At 44.3% G+C, this 22,812-nt stretch overlaps 1 protein-coding gene across 1 annotated transcript in view; it reads left to right on the top strand.

Moving 5' to 3' along the window:
• Window positions 1–22,812, top strand: part of Arhgef28 (Rho guanine nucleotide exchange factor 28) — a 113,353-nt gene that overhangs the window by 54,010 nt on the left and 36,531 nt on the right. The window contains exons 17-25 of the mRNA XM_051172468.1: window positions 3,338–3,592; window positions 5,747–5,823; window positions 9,106–9,284; window positions 10,284–10,375; window positions 11,538–11,720; window positions 13,804–13,935; window positions 17,087–17,187; window positions 19,883–19,921; window positions 20,021–20,068. Of these exons, the coding sequence (XP_051028425.1) occupies window positions 3,338–3,592; window positions 5,747–5,823; window positions 9,106–9,284; window positions 10,284–10,375; window positions 11,538–11,720; window positions 13,804–13,935; window positions 17,087–17,187; window positions 19,883–19,921; window positions 20,021–20,068 (1,106 nt within the window). The remainder of the gene's footprint in view (window positions 1–3,337; window positions 3,593–5,746; window positions 5,824–9,105; window positions 9,285–10,283; window positions 10,376–11,537; window positions 11,721–13,803; window positions 13,936–17,086; window positions 17,188–19,882; window positions 19,922–20,020; window positions 20,069–22,812) is intronic.

The raw sequence follows: 22,812 nt of genomic DNA, 5'->3' as shown, positions 1-22,812 counted from the left end.
TCTCCGACAAGCTTTGCCTCTCCTGTTAGGTTTAGTTACAACCGAGGGGTTCTGAGGAGCCTTGGATGTTGTGCCTTCCACTCACAAATGCTTTCACTGGGAACAAGCTTTTAAAGCTTTGGAGTTGGAATTCATCTTGAGAAATTACTTTACTTTTAACTACATTTATTTTGTGGCAGGGGAGTAGCGTGCACCGTGATGCACGTGTGATGGGCAGAGGAAAACTCACAGAAGCTGTTTCTTTCGTTCTACTGCTTTTGTGGTTCTTTAGAATTTGATGCTAAGAATTTGATGCTAAGAATTTGATGCTATAAAAATAGTGCAGCCACTTTGGAAATCTATCTGGTGCTACCTTAGAAAACTGGGAATAGGGCTTCCTCAAGACCCAGCTATTCCACTCCTTGGAATATACCCAGAAGATGCTCCAGCACACAACAAGAAAATTTGCTCAACCATGTTCATAGCAGCCTTATTCATAATAGCCAGAACATGGAAACAGCCTAAGTGTCCATCAGTAGAAGAATGGATAAAGAAACTGTGGTACATATACACTATGGAATACTACTCAGCTATTAAAAATAAGGAATTCCCAAAATTTGTGGACAAATGGATTGAACTAGAAATGATCATAATGAGTGAGCTAACCCAGAAGCAGAAAGAGTCAAATGGTATATACTCACTTATAACTGGACACTAGCCCAAGGGGCAGGTCCCATGAAAATCTGCACCTACCAGGAAAGTGGGATAGAGGTGAGAACATCCTATTGAGACTCTAGGTGAGAAAAATATAGGGGATAGGGAAGTAGGTGGATCCAGAGGGTCCTAGAAACCTACAAGAGGAACATTATGATGGGTGGATCTGAGCCCAGGGGTTCTGCTTGATCAAAGGCACCAACCAAGGACAAAACATGCAACCATCATCAAACCCCTACCCAGATCTAACCAAGGGACAGAACATTCTCCACAGTTAAGTGGAGACTGGGGACTGACTGTCACAGGATCTCTGGTGCCCCATATTTGGCCATGTCCCTTTGGTGGGGAGGCCCAATGGCACTCGGAGGAAGGATAGAGGACTACCAAGAAGAGACTTGATACCCTAGCACCATATTCAGGGGGAGGAGGTCCCCCTTGGTCACAGTCATAGGGAAGGGGGATTGGGGTGAAAGTGGGAGGGAGGGAGGAATGGGAGGATGTATGGAATGGGATAGAAAATGAGATGTAATATGAATTATTTTATCTTTCAATAAAAATGTGTTAAAAAAATAGTATATGGAGAAAGTGGCATAGATTTTACTCTCAGCAAAAGAATGAATCCAAAATTAAGGTTTTTCCTTCTGCATTGGGTGGATTCTCTTAACTTTCTACAATATCCCAGGGACAAAACTGACAGATAATGTTAGTCCACTAACCTTACTCCAGGATTCATCCCATGCCAAGTTGCCGGTAGAACTGATAACAGTGCGAGCTGTAACTGTGAGTTCTGGCTCTCAGCAGAGTCAGTGTGGTGGCACACAGAGGCCCCCTACCCAGGGCAGGCTTTGCCAAGGTCACTCCTGGAGCCTCTGGTCATTGGTTCGCATGACTGTTATGGCAGTGCTCCTTAGCTTCACAAGCTGTCCCTTCATAAGGGTGCATGTTTACATTCTGAGTCAGTGGGTGTGAGTGGAGCTCAGGGGGCATCAGCAAAGACCCCCTGGGAGGCTGGTGCTGTTCCATCTGGGTTGCAAGGCTTTAGGAGACGGTGATTTGCCAGACTTGAGCCTTCTCTTGGAATTACTCAGGGTCATCTGGAAATTCAACTTTACTTTTCTTTCTTTGACTTTCCTAGTCTTGAAATAGTTTCTGTGGGAGTAAATCCCGTCTCTGGATGGGGAGGGCACTGTGGGGAGAGGGGAGTAATATGGTGTGGTGTGTTCTTTGGAAGGCAGTGGGACTCTTCCTCGGAACAATTGGGATCAGGTGTGCTCTGTGGGTATTCTGATAATGCTCGCATGCATCTGTGTATGCACCGAGAGCCTCCAAAGGAAGAGACCTTGGGAGGACTGATCCTGTTCTTCCTGGCTGCTCTTTCTAAACATGTGTTTCTGCAGCTGTAGGCTCTGGAGAGGCTCTGGATTCTCTGCCAGTTTTCTCCTCCCTCTCCCTCCCCTCCTTTCAGTTCTTCAGGTCCAGGCACCTGAGCAAATATCAACTAGCTGATCTTTATCATAAAAAAAAAAAAGCCAAATTCCCTTTCATCTGAGGTTTCCAGACGCCATTCTAGGAAGTCCTCCAGAGCCTTTTCTTAAGGTAACCTGGAGGTGAGAGGAGTGGCCAGTGGCTTAAAGAGTAACTGGAACTAGTGACAGTCTGTTCTGTTTGTCTAAGCCTGGCTGACTTCCTTGAGGCACAGTGCCTGGGGCCCTCAAAATATTTTCATTTCTTTCATAATCAGAAGGAAAAAATAACAGATCAAAAACATCTTGATTATATCATTAAGATCCTCAATTTTATGCCAGTGCAGCTTTGAGTAATATATATTAAAAAAAAAAAAAAAAAAAAAAACAGAATACAAACGAGTCTGGGGCCATTTAAATCACCCTGTGACTCCATTGCAGAGAACATGAGCTTGGCCCCACAGCTGGCTTCAGTCCTTAGAAACACAGGGTGGGCTGACTTGCTTACCTGTTTCAAGGAAGGGAGGAAGGAGTGCCTAGGTCACTCCAGACACAGCCCCTGCTTATATTACACTTGTGACTTTCTTTTGTTGTTGTTGGTGTTGTGTTGTGTTCTGTTGTTGTAATAAGAAGCAACTTCAGGAAGGAAGGGTTTGTTTTGTCTCACAGTTTGAAGGTGACACAGTCTTGTCGTGCCGGGGAAGGCGTGGCAGTAGGGGTGTGAAATAGCTGGCCACATTGCATCAGCAGACAGGAAACTGAGAGAGGCGCATGTTCACCCTCTTGTTTGCTTCTCCCTTTTTGCTCAGTCTGGGTCTCAGGCCATGCAATGGTGCGAGTCTCCTAAGGGAAGCCTCTCTAGGAGCTCTCACTGCAAAGTCCAGAAGCACGCATGCTTCCTAGGGGAATTCTAAGTCCAGTCATGTAGACAATGAAGAGCAGAAAGCAGACTTAGGCCTGGGAGCCAGGATGTGGTTGCCAGTTAATACATGTCTGTGCTAATCTATCCTATCAAATACTGTACTGCTTCTTGGTGCTGGTGCAGGGAGACGTTTTTATACTTGAATTTAACCCAACCTCTTTCTTATGGGATCCTTGTTATATTTAAAAACGTAAAAGTAATCTTTCTCAGTGTTCTGGACGGTTATAATTTTCGGTCATATTTCTCTTCCTTCATGCAGAAAGGACCGAAGAACACAGAGACCTGTGCAAAGCTCTGGGCTTGATTAAAGACATGATCGCAGCCGTGGACCTAAAAGTCAATGAATATGAGAAGAACCAGAAATGGCTTGAGATCCTAAATAAGATTGAGAACAAAACATACACAAAGCTCAAAAACGGCCACGTGTTTAGAAAGCAGGCCCTGATGAGCAAGGAAAGGGCACTCCTGCACGACGGGCTTGTGTACTGGAAAACCGCCACAGGCCGTTTCAAAGGTACCGTGGCTCCGCCAACCCAACCTCTCTTTTTGTAACACATTGATCGTTCAACAGAGGACAGGCAGTGGTCCCGACTTGCAGGCACACCTACACAAACCCTTGGCTTTGCCAGTCGACACATCAAGTGGTGGCGCTCAGTGGGTAAATGTGACCGGGTGATGCACAGTTTTGACTGGAACTTGCTGTCCCGAGCAGAAGCCTTCGCATGTACTTTCATGGGTATGAAAGCTTGTGATGTGTGAAATCAAAGGAGTTGGGAGTTCCGCACATTGTTGGCATAGAGATATTCTGCTAAATGCGGCGTGTTGAAAGCGATAACAGCACACGCCTCCCCAGCGAGGGTCTGCTGCTTGCCAAGACAGCCTGGGGCTTTCCTTGGAGGGGAGAGATGAGAAAACTCTAAATATCATCTTTGTTACTAAGTGATATGACCCATCTACCTGTCCACTGGCCCCAGGGTAAGCTCTCCCTTGGTGGTACCATTTGCTAACAGGCTTAAACTTGACTCTGAGTCAGCTTAGGGTCCAGGGCTGTTCATTTACATTCTTGGGGCCTTAGCCTGTAGCTAGCACCTTGCCTGTCCTGTGCTTTCTTACACGTCTGGGGCCTGAAATAGTGGCTGGCACTTGGGTGTCCTTTCAGAGACCCTGGTTTTACTGACGAGCACCTGAAGGCCCAGCTTAAAGGCTTGCCTGTTCAGTTCCCTCTGCAGCCTCTTAGGACCCTGCGCCTAGTCTCCTTCCTTAGACAAGGAGGAGCAGGGTTTATTCTATGACAGTTGCTTGAAGGTCCGGAGGAGGAGCAGGCTGTGACGGAAATTCATGCAAAGGTATTCACTGATGAGCAGCTTGCAATGTTGTATTGAAAAAGCTACTGATGGCAGTCCGCACGATGCTGTTTGTCTGTGCCCGCCGATTGGAATCATCTGTCTGGGTTAGGTTGTGGAGTGGTTACGGGGTGGGAAGGGGGTGGGGAGAGGGTCTTGCAAATTTTCTAAGGGAAATAGAGAAATCAAGCTTCACTCAGGCCTGGACAGAGCAGCTTTCCCTCTATTACTTGATGTGGAAACTGATCCCTACATTTTTTTTTTTTTTTCTGAGACAGAGTTTCTCTGTGTAGCCCTGGCTGTCCTGGAATTCACTCTCTAGACCAGGCTGGCCTTGAACTCACAGCAATTGACTTGGGACTAAAGGCAGGTGGCAGGGTATCACTACCATGCCCAGCCTCCCAGTGCTCTCCTGCGTTTTTAATTAGCAACATTTTCCCCTAAAGGCAAGGGCATGGTCTGTTCTCTTAGCACCTTCTTTCACAGAGGGCAGGCTTGGATCCGTGTTGACACAAGTCTTGCTATGTAACTCAGGCTGGCCTCAAACTCATGATCCTCTGGTCTCAGGCTCCCAAGGACTGGGATTCCAAGTGAACATCACCTCACCATCTCAGAGGCTTCTTTTATAAAGGAATTTTTTCCCTTCCATTTTGAAAACTGTATTCTTAAACCTTTTCTAGAGATTTAACTCTTCTTACCATCCTATAGTTTATAGTGCCACATACCAAAAATACACACTTAAATAGCTTTCTATGTATTTTTTTAAAAAGATTTATTTATTTATTATTATGTATACAGTGCTCTGCTTGCATGTACTCCTACAAGCCAGAAGAGGGCGCTATATCACATTACAAATGATTATGAGCTACCATGTGGTTGCTGGGAATTGAACTTAGGACCTTTGGAAGAGCAGGTGGCGCTCTTAACCACTGAGCCATCTATCCAGCCCCCTTTCTATGTATTTTAACTATGAAGGATATCAGCTATCATAATGAAAGATTTTGTTGTTTGTTTGTTTGTTTGTTTTTTCGAAACAGGGTTTCTCTGTGTATCCTTGGCTCTCCTAGAGTCACTTTGTAGACCAGGCTGGCCTTGAACTTACAGCGATCCGCCTGCCTCTGCCTCCCGAGTGCTGCGATTAAAGACATGTGTAACCAGAAAGATTTTTTTTTTTTTTTTTTTTTTTTTTTTAGTAAAAGTATCATAGGAAAATCTATCAATTTGTTGAACTGATTTAAATGACAAGCATGAAAATTAAAATAGCTAGTAAAGTCATGTCGGCTGTGGTTCCCCTCATTAATACAGCCGTGTTTCTGTCTTTGAAGATATCCTAGCTCTGCTTCTGACCGATGTGCTGCTCTTCCTACAAGAAAAAGACCAGAAGTACATCTTTGCAGCTGTTGTAAGTAGATGATCACACAATGCACATTTTACTACTTAGTGTTGTATTTCCTTCAACAACACCTGAAGTTTCTAATTAAAAAAAATATACCACTTGGCAAAAATATACCCATACCATGTTCCCACTGCTGTAAGCAGATTTCATAGCCAGGTCATCAGGCACTTAATCAATTGTGAAAATATTGAGATGCTTCTGCACTGATGGGGAATGGACACTGCCCTCAGGGCCTCGAGTACTTCCCTACTGCCTGGCTATCTGGGTCTTTTCCTCTCATCTCCATCCTCATCCCCATCCTCTGTGCTCAGCCCTAGTCACTGAGGTGTTAATATTGAGTGTAAGTCATTCCCAACTCTTTTTGCCTGCTGGCTCCCCTCTTACTCTGTCACCTGCCAGCCTAGTCTATAGCTCATAGAGTCCCTCCTGCCGAATAAGAGGACACCATGATTTTTAAGGGAGAGGAGTTCTTTCACTTTCCATAGTGCTGGGGATTGAACCCAGGACCCTTTGCATGCTAGGGAAATCTTTTCCTACTGAACTACAGCCTCTGGCTTAAAGAAGATCCTCGTTCGAGCCACAGGGGCTTCTGTGATCAGGCACGCATCCCTTGTCTTTGTGGCATACCCACAGGCGAGATCCTTCATTCCCTTTGCCCAGTAGAAAAGCCTTCTATAGGTGCCTTAATGTGTGCATAGAAGGTATGATGAACTTGGAAACTACCAGAAGTATCTGAAAATAATAAGAGTAGAGAGAAAGTATTCTTATAGGAGAACTGTGGTCACCTATACGTTCAATTTAAAATATGAAGCAAGCTTGAAGTCTTTTTCCTACAGTGGAATCACTAGGTGACAGAACAAGCACCAGAGGCGATGGGGGGGCAGTTGAGCTGGAGATAGGCTTCTCCTTTTCCCTCTGTCTCCTTTAGTGGGAGATGTCTCCCCGATGTCTGCGGAGATTGGGCAGGAATGTCAACGAGTGACGTCAACAGTGAGTATGAAGAAGACAGTGGAAAGCAGAGGGGGCTGCCCTCAGCTAGTGAGTGCGCCACAGTGAGTCATGCTTACTGAGCTGCGGCTGGCCTTTATAAATTAAACTGGGGCTGAAGAGATGACTCAAAGGTTAAGAGTGTTAAATCTTCCAGAGGACCTAGAGGTTGTTTCCCAGCACCCATGTCAGGTGGCTCACAACCACCTATAACTCTGGCCTCAGGTGATCTGACACCATTTTTGGCTCTTCTGTAAGAATACTACTCTCTACTCTTATTTTTTTATTATTATTATTTACTCTTATTATTTCTAAAAGGTGGAAGCTCCTAGTCACAAATGGCTTTAAGATATTATGGCACAAACAGAATATCCCTGCAGACCGCATTAGGCCCTCGCATCAGCAGTGTGTGACATCTGTTCCCAGAGCTGATGTGTCGCCTTCATTCCCAGGGATATTGAATCTTGTTTATTGCTGCTGTTTGTGTAGTTAATATGAATAGTGATGCCCTCTGGTTTAATTACCTTTATTTATTCTTCTCTTTTGAAAGATCTTGCTGCCACCTCACTTTCTCTGGAACACTAACCTACTATTAATAATTTCACACTATTCTGTATCAAGCAACTCAAACCTACCTTGCATTTTTTTTTTTACGTATGGAAAAAGGAAGCTGAAAAACAGATCTCCAATACTAAAAGGGATCTTATTCATGCTCATTACAGAGGGCAGCATTCAAGATCTTCTTTAAAACACATTTACCGTCTATATCTAGAGGTCAAGCATGGGACTGGGTAGACCAGTAGTCTGTTCCATCATGATCTAGGTTTTTTGTTTTGTTTTTTGTTTGTTTTTTTTCTCTCTCCCCATACTGCTCTGAAAAACATGAAAAGCACTATTAGAGGTGCCTTGACCAACAACTCCAGATGTGGCATAGCTATGCAATGCTGGGAAGGCAAGCAAGCCAGTAGTGGAGACTATAAAATGGCAAACTCTGGAAAAAGGCTTCACTCAGTCCACAAGGAAGAATCAAACCCACAGGCTGCAGCCTGCTCTGTAAACAGTGGTGGGAGCCGCAGACCAAAGCAGATACCATAGTTCATACTTTTCATCCTGCAGACATTATTTCGCCCTTCTTCTAACCACTGCTCTTGAGCTAGGTGTGGGGCTATTAAAGTCTTCACCGGTGAGGCTCCAGGGCATAGCACGGAGGCACGGAAAGAACACAGTAAATGTCCGTAGAAGCTATTTCATTATGCCTTGGACACCAACTCTTAGATTTTTCTTCCAATTTCCTGCAGCTGGACTTATGTTAAATCTGTTTCTGCAGACATCAGTTGCATGCCTATTCTGTGGGTGGCAATGCACCTGGCATATGAAGATGGGTAAGCCCGGTCCTGTTCACCAAGGGCTCATCCAGTTGGTGAGGAGGCGCCACCTACAGGTGGAGCTGCAGTAGTTCTGGGGCTGAAGGCTGTACGGCTGGCACACAAGCTGGTGATGCCTAGGGACTGTCAGGGCTTGTCTGCCCGGTTCTACATTTTATTTGGTGACCTACACCCTTATTTTCGATGGTTCTGTTTCCATCACTGTGTTGTAATTATTGCCAAATCCAATGGATTCTAGGCTCTTAATCTTTCACAATCTTGTTGTAATACCTTTAAAAAAAATCCTTTCTTCCTCAACCATAGGTTTTACCTGTTTTCTTTCACCATCCAGATATTTTTAAAATGGCACTTTTAAACTACCAATATTAAAAAGTTTTTCTTTTTTTAACCTATTTTTTTAAAATCTTTATGTGTCTGTGTGGGTATGCCTATGTGAATGCAGAGGCTAGAAGACAGCATTGTATCCTGTGGAGCTGGTGTTACAGGCAGTTTTGAGGCACCCAGTGTAGGTACTGGGAACCAAACTTGGGGCCGCTGCAAAAGTAGCACTTGCCGTTAAGCACTGAGCCATCTTTTCAGTCTCTAAACTGCCAACCTTATGGATAATTGCTCCCCTAAGTCTTCATTCTCCACCTGCTTTGGTTTGGGCAAGAAGGGCCCTCCCCTCCACAGGCTCATGTGTGGAGTGCTGTGTCTCCAGATGACGGTGCCAGACCCCGTCATAGCCAGGGCAGAGCTAGTGTGATATCCTTCGCGCTCCCCACTGGAGGACTTCTGAGGCTCTTTCAAAAGGAGGATGAGGGAGACTGAGACGAAGGTTCCTGAGTCCTGCTGCTTCCTGCGACTCCTGGGTCCTGTGGGACTCTTGGTTTCCAGACAGTGCCATTTCACCTGCGCGTCCTCTTAACTCCTGCAGGACCAGAAGCCCTCGGTTATCTCTCTTCAGAAGCTCATTGCCAGAGAAGTTGCCAATGAGGAGAGGGGCATGTTTCTGATCAGCGCTTCATCCGCTGGTCCCGAGATGTACGAAATCCACACCAACTCCAAGGAGGAACGAAACAGCTGGATGAGGAGGATCCAGCAGGCGGTCGAGAGGTAGCGTTCCTGTCCTCTCCTGGGAATGTCCTTGTTTGTTTGCGGAATGTGTTCTAACCATCTCCTCTCTGCACGGAACCTTTGCCTCAGCCAGAATTGCCTGCTACCTGACCTTTGCCCTTGCCTGCTGTAGCATGTCACCTGCAGCTCTGTTCTCCGCCCGCCTCCCTGCATGCCGTGCCTTCCCACCCTACCTGTGTGCTTTGGTGTGGTTCCTGCTCACCTGCTTCATGAAGACCTCTTCAGTCCAGGTGTTCTCTGTCATACCTGAGACGATGTCACACCCACTCTCTGAGGTGTTGATTTGGTGTCCGTCGTCATCGTTGTCTATTTCCTGTAGTTGTTATAGTTTACCTGTAGGTGTGTGTGTGTGTGTGTGTGTGTGTGTGTGTGTGTGTGTGTGTGTGTTACCATAGATTGGAAGCTCCCTGAGAGCAGGGACCGAGTCTTCTGTTTCTCTGTGTGCCTGAGGGACCATTCCAATAAATGGCTGGTAAATCTCAATATTCTCAGTATTGCTTGTTACTCGTGCCAGGATAATTTTGATAAATGAGGGGCGGGGGTGGGAGTGATTATTCCTACTGGTAATTTGATTGGTTTCATGAGCTTGGTATCCTGCAAATTGTTCCCACCTCCACTACACCGACCCAGTATGGAGGCTTACTATCTGTCCCATAACCCTCCCACTCTGGCTCCATCAAGAGGAGTTCCCTAATGGTACAAACCCCAAAATGTTATCTTAGTTGCACTTAATGACAATGCCACTGCTGCTGCTGGTGTTGTTGTTTTGTTGCAATATTTGAACATCCTATGGAGTGGACTTTGAACCCATGCTGTGGCATGTAAGTACTCAAGAAAACTAATCTCTTGGAAAGAAGGAACAATGAATTCTCTTTTTGCCTTTTGACTAGTTCTCTTGCCAAGTTCCCATGTTTTTCTAATAAACTTAGAGACCCTTGGGACTGGTTTCGGTGATGCCTTGACTGTTGTCTTTTAAAGCTGTCCAGAAGAAGAAGGAGGAAGGACAAGTGAGTCTGATGAAGAGAGGCGGAAAGCCGAAGCCAGAGTGGCCAAAATTCAGCAGTGTCAAGGTATGTGTGCAGTGCTGGCTTCTGTGTTTTTGAGTGGTGGGACGATGGTGACGCCATGAATGAAAGCGATGACACGGATCAAGTGTGTGTACCTGAGGTCCACACTGCCCGTCCTCCACCAAAGCACCCGTCAGGAGACAAGGCACGTGTGACTAAGATACTCATCCAAATACATATAGCACATATGACATAATAATTGTGAGCCATGTGGTGCTGGTGAGCACTTGGAGTTTCTGCCAGGTCAAGCTTCCATGACTAGACAAGCTCAACAGGCAGGGCCGTTGAGCACACGGAACCCAGGAAACACGTTTATCTAACTACTTCTCAACTCCAGGTCTTACAATTAGAGTCAATTAGGAAGATCATTAAACAGTTGCTGTCTGCCCTCAACTTGCTTAACTAGCCACAGCAGAGACACACTGGATTTTATGCTAGTTAGGCTTTCTAGGCTTTAAGACTTCTGTAACACATTGAAGTCAGGGGAAAGATCCGGTCATAGCAGCCGGATGTTTAGAGACAGAACCATAAACTAGCTCTGGCTTTGACCAAGACAGACTGAAGACTGAGGCTTCTCAGCCCTGCACTGTACACCTTTGGGAGCCTTCACTCGTTCCAGAGAGAGCTGCCTCAATTCTCTTTCCTGAGCTGGGTAGTTAGTCTTAATGGAAGGCCACCCCCATAAACAAAGCATAGCTTTGTGAGATTTTTCTGGAATGTGGGAAAGGTGCAATTCTTTATCAAGTGCAGTGTATAATGGGGGGCACTTTAAGTCACTTGAAGGATGTATCAGACACAAGTGAAGGCATCAGAATTTGAATCTGGCTCTCTCCAAATATTTCCCCCCAACTGCCCCAAAAAATATTGGGCCAGACTGCTTGCTAAAGCGTGATGCCTTTTTCTCCTAACTTGATTTTCATATTAGTTTTGTAACCACACTCATAACAATTTTTTGAAAAAGAAATTTTGTTTATATATTTTTTATTTAATTTTAATTTATATGCACTGGTATGAGGATGTCACATCTTGGAGTTAACAGACAGTTGTGAGCTGTCCTGTGGATGCTGGGAATTGAACCGAGGTCTTTTGGAAGAGTGGGCAGTGCTCTTAACCACTGAACCATCTCTCCAGCCAATAATATCTTATAATGAATATTCTTCCATAGAAATCCTCAGTAACCAAGACCAGCAGATTTGCACATATCTGGAAGAAAAGCTGCATATCTATGCCGAACTTGGGGAACTGAGTGGCTTTGAGGACGTCCACCTAGAACCCCACCTGCTCATCAAGCCTGACCCCGGAGAGCCCCCCCAGGCAGCCTCCCTGCTGGCAGCAGCCCTGAAAGAAGGTAAGCTACTCTGGGAATGCTTTGCTTTGACAGACTCAGAGTGTGTTTCTGGGGTGCCTACCTACTACCTGTCATGCATGGCAGCCTAGGTGCTGAGATGCCACAGAATGAAGCAGTATGCTTAGTCTCATAGAAGCTGTTTTCTGGAAATTTCAAAATATAAAGGGATAAGTATGTCAGGTTGTAAGTATGAAGTGCTATGAAGAAAAAAATAAGCAAAACACAGGAAGTGGGGCATTACAGAGTTATGGAGAGGGAGTGAATATTATGTACATTGGCGGCCAGGACCATTGGCAGTGGAAGCAGAGTCATAGACAGACTTGGCACATATTTGGGAAATAAGTGAAGGAAGCTGCTGACAAGCACTCACGATGTCCCTTCCATACGACAAAGCCTTGCTGGACCACGGCACCTGCTCTTATACTTAGCCAGTGGCTTCAGCTTTCTTCTCTCTACCAAACCGTTCCTAATGAGGGCTTGGAAGTCCACTGGTATTTGTTCCTTTGGCTTACTACATGATAATGGAACTAGGACACACTCGTGGGCCCTGATGCCCAGGGGAACCCACAGCAGTGGAGTGCCATGTAGGCCGTGGGTGAGAATCCATCCTGGGTCATTGATCCATAGCCATGTGCCACTGATCAGGAGTTCTTGTCAGGGTGGGGACATCGCCGTCTAAAGAAAGACAGTTGAGTGCCCCTTTGCTCTGGTAGGCTGCTATTTTCCTTCCCTTCTTGAATTCCCATCTGTCCTTCCAGGTCGGCTCAGTTTTCACCCCTTTAGGAACTTCTTTCCAGTCCCAGTAGGGACGCGTGCTCTCTTACACCTCTGTGCAGCTGTAGCTGCGAGTGTCTTTTTCAAATTCTCCTGGTTAGTCATCAAATGACCATAGCACCAGAGCAGTAGGTGCTCAGCAGTAGTCCTCTGACCTGTATGTGATCTAAATGCCATGAGGATGCTTAGAAATAGTGCAAAATCCCCTCCAAATAGTAATACGCCACATGCTAGCTGAGACTCCTGTATGCGAGTAAGCATGTCTCCTTTTTGGGAGTAGTAGCTCCCAAGACGACTAGAGCACAGATGGGACTGTTTCTTGAAAAGCAAGATTGAAGAAACACTCCTTTAGGAAGAGCTAGTATTTCTTAGTAGCAGTGTTGAAAATTCTAGGGTCTGATAACGTATGTATATTAATTGGATTACAGAAAGGTTTTCAGTTTGCTAACTTACTGAAAGTTGCATTTGAGATATTTTATACAATGGACTTAAAAAAAATTTTGTTAAATTCTCTGTGCAGAAGATGCTGCCATCAATTGGTATGGACTGCAGGGTTGTTAATGTCTCTGCAAGGGGATAGTTGTGAGTGTTTTAGTCTTTGCATGTCACACCCTTTTGGGAATATAGTTGTATGTGTTTATGAACATGTGTTTATGCAGCTTTTATAACTATGAAATCAGGCTGGGGACAGGTCAGTTTGTACATTTCTTGCTGAACATGTATCGAGCCCTGGGTGCAATTACTGCATCTTATTTTTTTTAATTAATTAATTTATTTATTTATTTTTACTGCATCTTATAAACTAGTCACCATGGCGCATTCCTGGAATCCTAGCACTTGAGAGGTAAAGGCAGGAGGGTCAAGAGTTCACGATCATCCTCCGCTACATAGAGTGTTTTAGACCAGCGTGGACTGCATGAGGACCTAGTTCAGAAAAATAAGAAAGGAAAGAAAAGAAAAAGACAAAAGTCAAACCAAATTTTAGTTCTCTGGGCTGTATAACAAAATTTGCAGGCCAAATGTGATCGCTCACAGTTTCTAACTTTCTGTCATTCTGTTGCACCAAATTGTCATCTACAAAGTTCCTGCTCAAGAGCCATGTGACAGAGTTACAATCAAATTAATTCATTCACAAAACAATATCATAATGTTTTAAGTTTTCAGTTTTGTGTTAAGTTTTATTCATGGTAGCCTGGGGCACATGCCACCCACTGGTTGCAGGTTGGACACCCCTCACAGACTAAACGTTCTCTCTGTTTATTGTTTAATATTTATTGTTTAAATTTTGTTTTGCTTTTTCCTTTCTTAGCTGAGAGTCTACAAGTTGCTGTGAAGGCTTCGAAGATGGGCGAAGTTAGCCAATCACCTGAAGAAGGCTCTGAAGGGGCTGTGCCGACTGATGTGCTCGGTTCACAGGATGTACCAGCATCGCCAACTGCTTGTAAGTGACAGTGCAGGCCTTGGCTGTGAGGCTGAGCACTGCCCTGATGCACACAGTGGCCACATAAAACAAAAGCAGGAGCTTCTGACTTCAAGGGAATTTCATATATTTTTTTTTGTAATTACCAAAACAAAACTTGAGAATAACCATGCTGGCCATAAATAGATATTATATGTGACAATTAATGGCACTTGTATTTCAAGGACAAAAACTTATGTTGGTGGGTTGTACCATTCTGCCCCCCCCCCCCACTTAAGCATTGCACCTTTCCCCAAATCACACCTTGCCTCGGTTTTCGTCACTTCTTGGATGAATTTTTGAAAGGCCTTTCAAACCTTGTTCTAAGGGTCTCTGCACTCCATTAAGCAAACAGGTCTCTGAGTATAATCTCATGGGGGTCAACTAAGCAACCATAACTCAGAAAGCTACAAAGTCCCTCACCCCCACCCCACGACATACCTGCACATGTGGGCATGAGGCTTGGTGGTATCACTGTAGACACGATTGTCGAACAGATTTTCTTTTGGCTTTTATGGTATCAGGAGTATTGAACCCAAGGCCCCGATGTGCTAGGCAAGCAGTCTACCACTGAGCTACACCCCCAGTGCTCCCAGAGAGTCTTCTTCGGGTTGGGATGTATTTTGAGCAGCCTAGGCTGATCTCAGTTTATGGTTCCCCCTGCCTCAGGAGTGCTGAGCTTACAGGTGCGCACCGCCACACCCAGCTGTGGATATATAGTTAAAAACGAGATGTGGAGAATGAGTTGAGTGATGTCTCTGAACCCAACTAGGCTGTTTTATATATAATTTTAAGCTACATACTGAATACCATAAAGGATTCTAAAATAATAGCATAAAGAGTCTATTTTCCCCATCATGTAAAGATGGTAAAAATCCTTACTCCCAGAGAAATTATATGTGTGATAAAAATGTCTGCAATAGCTGCCCCCACCTTGAGGCAAGGTCCCATGTGGCTCTCACATTGGCCTCAAATTTACTATTGTAGCTGAGAACGGCAGTACGTTCCTGTTTCTCCCAGGTGCGAGGATTATAGGCGTGTGCTACCACACTCGTTCTGTTTTAGAATTCCTTTTACAAATCTCTCGGTTCAGTAGAATGTCTAGAAATAATATAACTTTTTAATTATATGCAATTTTTTGGGTTCTGTTTTATCAAAGCACCCAAAATTATTTTCCCCTCTCAAATTTGGCTTTCTCTAATCCCGGCTTTCTATTTTCAGAACGTGCACATATGTTTTTCATTTCAGACAGGCAGATTCATCAGGGGAGTTGTACAGCTCTGGGTTATTTCCTTTAGAAGAGCCTAATTATGCCATTGAGGGAGTTCTCTCTAAAAATACTGAGGGTGTGCTGCCTTCGGCCCTGCCCCAGGGACAGCTGGGAGGCTCCATTGTGCCCCTGCAGCTGTCTAGCGCACTCCCCCCCCATCAGAATCCACATCTCCCATGGTTTGGGAGCCTTACCGGAGGGACACTCACTTGGTGGGACTAGAGCAGTCTGCCATCAGGATCAGGCAGGGGAGCCGAGAGTGAGCCCTGTACACCAGAGGCCGTCCCTTTTGGCCTGGATTGGAGCATGGTGCTACAAGGTTTATCTCTTTATACAGTCGTTAAGGGCATGAATTCAGTGAAGGCATGAATTCAGAGTGGTCCTGCAGCGGGCTTCAGGGAGGAGGGTCTTCGTGAAGCAAGCCCATACCGGTCTGAGGTTACACACCAAGCAAAGCCCACTGGTTTTGCTCATCGATAATGCTTACCGAGCGCGATAATTGGAATCTAGTCTCGACAACAGTTGGTCCAGCAGTGACCCTGTTGCTGAACCTTGGCGGGGGGTGGGGGTGGGGGGACAGAAGCTTATGGGAGCTCCAGCCTTCTTCCTGAGCTTGGCTCCACATCACCTCCACATCACACATTTAACTGTGTGAGGAAGGGGCGGGGCAGAGAGAAACAGACCGCTTACTTGTTTGGGGATGGCTTGGACATCTCTTCAGGAGTTAGGAAAAGTCGCTGTCAATTGTCCCTCTGTCGCTGTGTAAGCAGTGGTCAGCCTGGACACAATGAACTTGGTTTCTGCTTGATTCCTTTGAAATGGTTTCCACTCAAACAGAAAACTGGTTTAGAAGAGAGGCCTTTGGAGTCCTGGAAAACTGTCATTTTTCAAAGCTGATAAATGATTATATTAATTTAAACAAAGAGAAAGGGGCATTCCCTTGTTAGAAATAAAGGTGCATAATGACACCGTGGTAAAACACAACCAAAATATGTTTGCAAACAGTATCATGAAATGAATATTTGGGTCAGGGGCCTGATCAAATATTGCTCCAATAAAGTGGGAGGGGCAGCTTTGAAAAGCCTGCTTTGAATTAGTAGAAGGTGAACTGAACGTGCTCTTAAGTTTTAACCAAGTTCACATCCTCCAGAAATAAATAATGAATTCCTGTCAACGGAGCTCTCGTGGGTGAAGGTGAATTTGTATTTGATATTTAATGTGCCTGGACCAGTTTCTGTGTTTTCCTAGGTTGAATGTACAGTATTTACAGTGTTAAAGTTTAAAGTGGGAAACTTGAGAAAAGCTGAAAATGAGGAGAAACCGGGGCAGGTTCTCGGTTTTTATGACTCTGACACCGTAAAGCATTAGCCACCTCCAGCCTTCTTAGAACAGTGTCCCTCTCGCCTCTGGACCTTCCTTCTAGACTTTGCCCATCAGCTAATGCTGCTCTTGTACTGGCTACGAGGACCTGGGTCTGCCAAGAGACCTCGCATTTCTTTTGTTTCAACGGGCGCCTGTTTTAAATGTCTCCTTTCCCGGGAGGCTTTTTCCTATTAAACGAAAGCTGTAGACTCAGTACCACAAACAACACAAGGACACTTCAGCCCAAGGAAGAAGCACAGTTAAAAAGATGGGTGACAAAGGATGCTGCTTGGTACTTCTTAGCCTGTAAGCTCCTTGAGAGCAGGGACTGCGGCCTTGCTTGTGATTTCTAGCGCCCCCTGTAGGAGCACTTAGTATGTATTATCTTGTGATCTTCCTTCTTTTTTGAAGTTTGCCTCAGCAGTGTACAGAAGAACCCAGTTGGCTGGCCGATGTTTGATGTTGTCCTTTTTTGTTTCTGTCTCAATGGCGTGCTTCCAGCACTAGTCACAGAAGGGACAGAAGAAAGAGGCTGCTGGGATGTGGATCCCGGGCTCCAGGGTGTGGTAACCGACTTGGCAGCCTCTGATGCAGGGGAGAAGGTATCGTTAATCGTTAACCAACTTGTTAGTAACCAGCACCTGTTGCTTTGTGTATAAAGTAGGTTGAGCTATCAGGCAGTAAGAGGGTTGAAAATACTTTTTCTGAATTGTCTCTGGTTCATTTAAATAATCTATATTGAAGCTTTCTAATCTATTTCTTCTTCAAATGTTCGTGTTCTTTCTATATCATGTAGGTGTTAAAAAAAAACCTGAAAAGTTATTAAAACAACAACAACAACAACAACAAAAAGCTTGAAAACCCTCCTGTGTATATGTGTGTCTGCATTCTCTGACTTCCGGGCTTACTTTCTGCACTGCAAACCTTTGCTTTCTCCCACTGCTTTTGGTAATGCTTTGGCTGAGAGGTAGCCCCGGACATTGGGCGGCTACACCACCAGATGGCGCCACTGGAGCCGAACTAATTTCCACTTTGGGACGGTCTTGCTTCTATCCTCTTCCGTGATCCTCCACTCTTCGCTCCGCTGGTGTTCCACCTTTTTTCAGACTCTGAATTTACGTGGCCACGTTTCGCCTGTGGCAAGATGTTCCCAAATGCTGCTGTCTCTCTGATTCTTGATATATGTAGGCTGTAACTCTCTCTGTCGAAACTACATGCATTACAGCTTCCTATTAACTTGAAGCGTGTGATTTCATAAGCAGGGGAGGAATAGCACTGTGATTCTGGGAGGTGGTGAGTCAGCTCAAGACTTTTTACTTTGTCTACCATTGGTTTAACTCCACTGCCAAGTATTAATAATTTGCACCCATGTGAGATATAGCGTATGTTTACGATAGATGCACCCAACATCTTACGGTTACATGTTATTCCAGATTTGTGACATGTGACAGAACCAAGTCTAGCTTTCAGAATTTCACAGTTCAGAGGCCCAAGTTAATTTATGAGTACAGAATTCTGCACTGCTTACTCTGATTGTAAGCTTTTAAACTCCTCTTCAGATGTTCCTGCCTTTCCACATAATCTCTGCTCCAAGGTTGGAAGTGTGCAGCTTTCCATGGCTCGTAGGTTTTTAGGGAGGAAAGACAGGGCAGTGGCAGCTTAAGTCCACATAGAACGTGGCTTGGGGCCCACCCACTGCTCAGCCACCGGTGGATGAGTGAGTTGTGTCCAGGTTTCTCTTTCTTTTAACCTATGGGAAATCTGGCGCTTGATGAGGTCTTTTGAGAAAGGAAAGAAATTGTGATATAGAAAAGGACCAGTTGGCTGAAACTTTACTCAAACCTGTAGTGGATGTCTTACCACTAGCATCCTTAGTAAGATACGGTTAAAGCAAAATTCTGAAAGAATTAAGAACAATAACTCAAGGGTGGACATTTTCCTGGTCAATGATCAGCTGTAGTTGTGCAGTGGAACCACCAGGTGGCAGAAGAAGTCCACTAAAGAAAAGATGTGCAATTTCCTGTCTCGTCCCAAACCCACCGGTTCTAGCTACACGCAGCCAAATGTAGCACAATGCAACGCATTCTTTATAGAGTATAAAAATTAGAACTATTATATTATTATTATTACTATTATTATTTTAACCACAAAAGCAGTGGATGGGGCAAAATGGGCTCATAAGAAAAGCAAGAACTTTACCACCAAAGTGGAGGGCTTAGTCCTAACTCTTCCATACAGTTGGGCAGAGTGCTAAAGTGCTGACGTCATCTCCTTCTTCAGCCTTTGTCCTTTCTCTGTTAAAGAGACTGCTTAGCAACAAAACCCTTTACCTGGCCGCATGAAGGAAAAGGAGATTGGGCTAGCCCACCCCCAGCTGAAGCTAAATGCCTCATTTAGCAACAAGGTAGAAGTGACTGGAAGACATTGCCTTGGTTGACTTTCTTTAGGGCTTATCTTGACAAATACTCAGGCAGCAGCGAGCACCATACAGATGGCTGCAGGCTCTCAGATGATTTCCCATTTCATAAAGTGTGGAGTGTGGAGAGACCCTGCTACTTCCTTGTCAAAGAGAGGGTGGGCAAGTACAGCTTGCAGCCATTTGTTGACTGTCCCTTAAGTGCTAAGCACCGTTCTTCGGTTTCCAGATACAATACTGAAGTCTCCCTGTTCATTGGTTAACAAGTGAGGGAAGACAGGCGATAAATAAACCCATGCTTAACCCACTTTCGGCAGCTAGAGCGTTCCGTATCTACATGCCTCCTATGATCAGTGGTATGAAAGCACCAGAGTGTGAGGCATAGGCCCCATCGCAAGGAGAAGGTGGCAGCATTCCCTGGCTTAATTCGTGGGTTTTGAGCTAGGCTGTTGATTTACTGCATAGGCTCTGGAGGACATTAACTAACTAAACACTCCCCTGGGGCCACCTCCCTGTAACCACTGGTTACCTGGGCATCATGACCCTCCAATATTGAGATTGGGAGTAGCCTCATTGTGATGCTCGCGGCTTCCAGAGAACGAGGTATCACAGCCTGAAGACAGCTGTTTGCCGAGAGTCTCTTTACTATCTCTGCCATTTTAAGGCATGGTTGGAAATAGTCGTCACACGTCTCTAACCCCGAGTTTGAGTGAGGAAGACCCGCAATGTCGAGTGGCTGTTCAATCCTTCAGCCTGGGAGGCGATAGTTACTGTGGCTGAGGTACTGGACTGTAGAGAGGGAAGCGCGTGTTATAAGGAGTACGTGATAGCTTTCAAAAGTTGGGTGGCGGTTCATCTTCTCATGTTTTTATGTATTGTAGGTGGAATATAGAAGTTTCCCAGCTTCTTCACAGTCAGAGGTGAGAACGCGTGCTTTAAACATACACCATCCTTCCTCGAATTTGTAGCTAGGGAAGCCTTTCAAGAATCTGACACGTGTAATCCTTTTCTACCTCCAGATTATACAGGCGATACAGAATTTAACGCGGCTCCTCTATAGCCTTCAGGTAATGACTCTCCTGCGACCTCAACCTTGTGGCTGTTTCTCTTAATGTACTTTGATGATTCCCAGACCTTAGAAATTAGACCATTTGAAAGGTTTGTAAGTGATCCTCGGAGAATGCCAAGCCCCCAGGTGTAACTCCGCCAGACAAGCCAAGCTCTCACCTGGTTTTGTAATCACGAGGCAGCACAGCACCACCGCTTTGTACCCCCTGTTCTTTTTAAAGACCATAAAACTGTTCATGTCTCTTTAAAAATTGCGCTGACTCTGCCGGGGTCTGACACAGTGAACCGCTTAGGTGAGTGCAGCACGATTCATATTTCCTGGTGAAAACTTAAATTCTCACCTGAAGTTGTGTCACTTCCACACGTGGCCTTAGGCCTTTGTGGGGAGCTTTTAAATAATTTGTATGCTGCTTAGTACTCTGGTTTGCTTATCTTTTCAATACTTAGTGAGTGCCCTTTCAACACCGAGCACTGTGCTGAAGGAGAAGCCCACAAAAGCAAACAGGCCACCATGCCTCCTATGAATAACGGCTCGCTATCTTTTAAGGAAGGCATAAAAATCCCACTTGCATTGTGGATTAGAAGACCGTGTAAGCTATCCCTTAGGTGATGCTCACTCAAAAGGCCACCAGTGCACCCAAAGTGCTTGTGTGGTCATTAGAACATTTTAATGCTATCAAGACAATAGTTATAGTGTAGACATTTTTTGAGAATAAAAATCAAGTAAAATGTCTTGTAGTTCTAACGAGAGATTTGTTGTTGCCAAGAAAATTTAAAACAGACAAACAGTACAGTACGTTACCATGTTGTTTGTGTGTGTCCCTTCAGAGTTTAGATTGTTTCATGGTACTCACTGGCAACACACATCTTTCTGTGGCGTCAATTACTCCATACCATGGTTGTTAAGGTGTTTATAGTATTTGGGTCTATAGACTTTATTCAGTCCCAATTATTTATATTTGTGTTATTGATAGTGGAAAATGCCAATAGCTATATAGTTAGTATCTTTAAGCACAGCTGAATGTCTCCTTAGGCTAAAGTAATATAGTTACCTCTTTCTGATTTTATTCAGCTGCCAAAATTAGTCAGTCATCTCTTTCCTTTTTCTTCCTCTTTTTTTTTTTCTTTCCTTCCCCTCCTCAATTAAAAAAAAAAATAGATCAAGATATCAGATTACTTTAATTTGCACTTCTTTACTTATTCCTAGGACCAAGCATGTTCCCTCAGTTTCCCACTAGTCTTTCTGGTCCTTTTTGTATACCTGAGGACTGTGAAAGGGAAATTAAATCTAAGTTTGGATCAGAAAACATATAGTTGTGGCTGCATTAGATGTTTACTTTTTCATGCTTTGACAATAACAAAACCTCTTTCTCTTAAGCACTGTTGACCCCTTTGCCCGTTCTTGCTTCAGTGGCAGCACCGTTGTCTCAGTTATTAAAGCTTAGGATTACACTTGAGCCCATGGCAACCCTGGTTGCCTCTTAGTGCTTTTCTATGTAACTTACTTATTGTACAAGGGTACACGAGCACTCTGTCTAATTTCCTACCTCCGACCAACACCACTAGATTAAGACTGCATTGTATTTGTGAACTAAATGCAAGAGAACTCATGCCCTGGCCTCAATTAGCCCCTTGTCTAAGAACAGGATCATTCGCCTCATGTTTTAGGTTATGCTGGAAGCTTTATAATTGTCTTCATACAGGTGCTAAATGAAATTAAAAGCGTATGTTTATGCATCTTCAGTTATGGTTGTTGATAAAAGATAATTGGCTTTTATGTACTTTTTCATCACCAGCCAATCCTTTTAACTTTAGTTTTCGTTTGAATAACTTTTCCATAGATTATCTGGAATGTTTCAGGTAGGAAATTTGAAAAAATAGTACTATGGCTATTCTTCAATAATTATATCAATTGAGTTTTCTTGGCTTATTGCTTTGGATGGACACCATGTCCAACTTTTGACATGGTGATATAGCACCATCATCTACAAATCTGTTGGGCTGCATAGCTATCCTGGAAACATGTGGTACCAAGACCACAGGTTGGCCAAGCATGACATATTCTGAAAATATGTTAACAAACAGTGGTAACTTCTTATCTTATTCATGCAATGTGGGGATGCCTATACTGTCTTATAGATAACGTAAGTATGAATTAGATGATCTGAGATGTCCATTTAGCATGTGAAACAAATAAGCTTTCTTTGAGAAGTCATCTGGGAAGCTTTGGGCTTGAGAAAGCCCATTAAACTCTCAGGGGCTGCAGGTACTGAACATCCTGACGTGTTGCCTGATGAAATATGTGCAGTCATTTTTGTTGTGGTTGCTCACCTCTGAATGCATCCCTATGTGTATCTTTGGTTAAGAAGAGTTCAGCAGCCTATTGACCTGTTTTGCAATATGTAAGGTCAGTGATTCTCAACCTCATGGTCAAGTGACCCTTTCATGGGTCACCTAAGACCATCAGAAAATACAGATATTTATATCACTATTCATAATAGTAACAAAATTACAGTTATAAAGTAGCAATAAAAATAATTTTATTGTTGGGGGTCCACCACAACATGAGGAACTGTGTTAAAGGGTTGCAGCATTAGGAAGGTTGAGAACCATGGTGTTAAATTGAGTCCAAATGCGAAACACCAATATCGCCACTAGATTCCCTTCATCAAACCAAAGCTTTTGATCCGGTCTTAGGATATGGGGTCTGAAATATTTCTGTTGTGTGGCATGGTCCTCTCTT

Source organism: Acomys russatus, chromosome 30, assembly GCF_903995435.1.
Source record: "Acomys russatus chromosome 30, mAcoRus1.1, whole genome shotgun sequence".
Lineage (NCBI taxonomy): Eukaryota > Metazoa > Chordata > Mammalia > Rodentia > Muridae > Acomys > Acomys russatus.
This window is presented reverse-complemented; position numbering and strand designations above follow the sequence as displayed.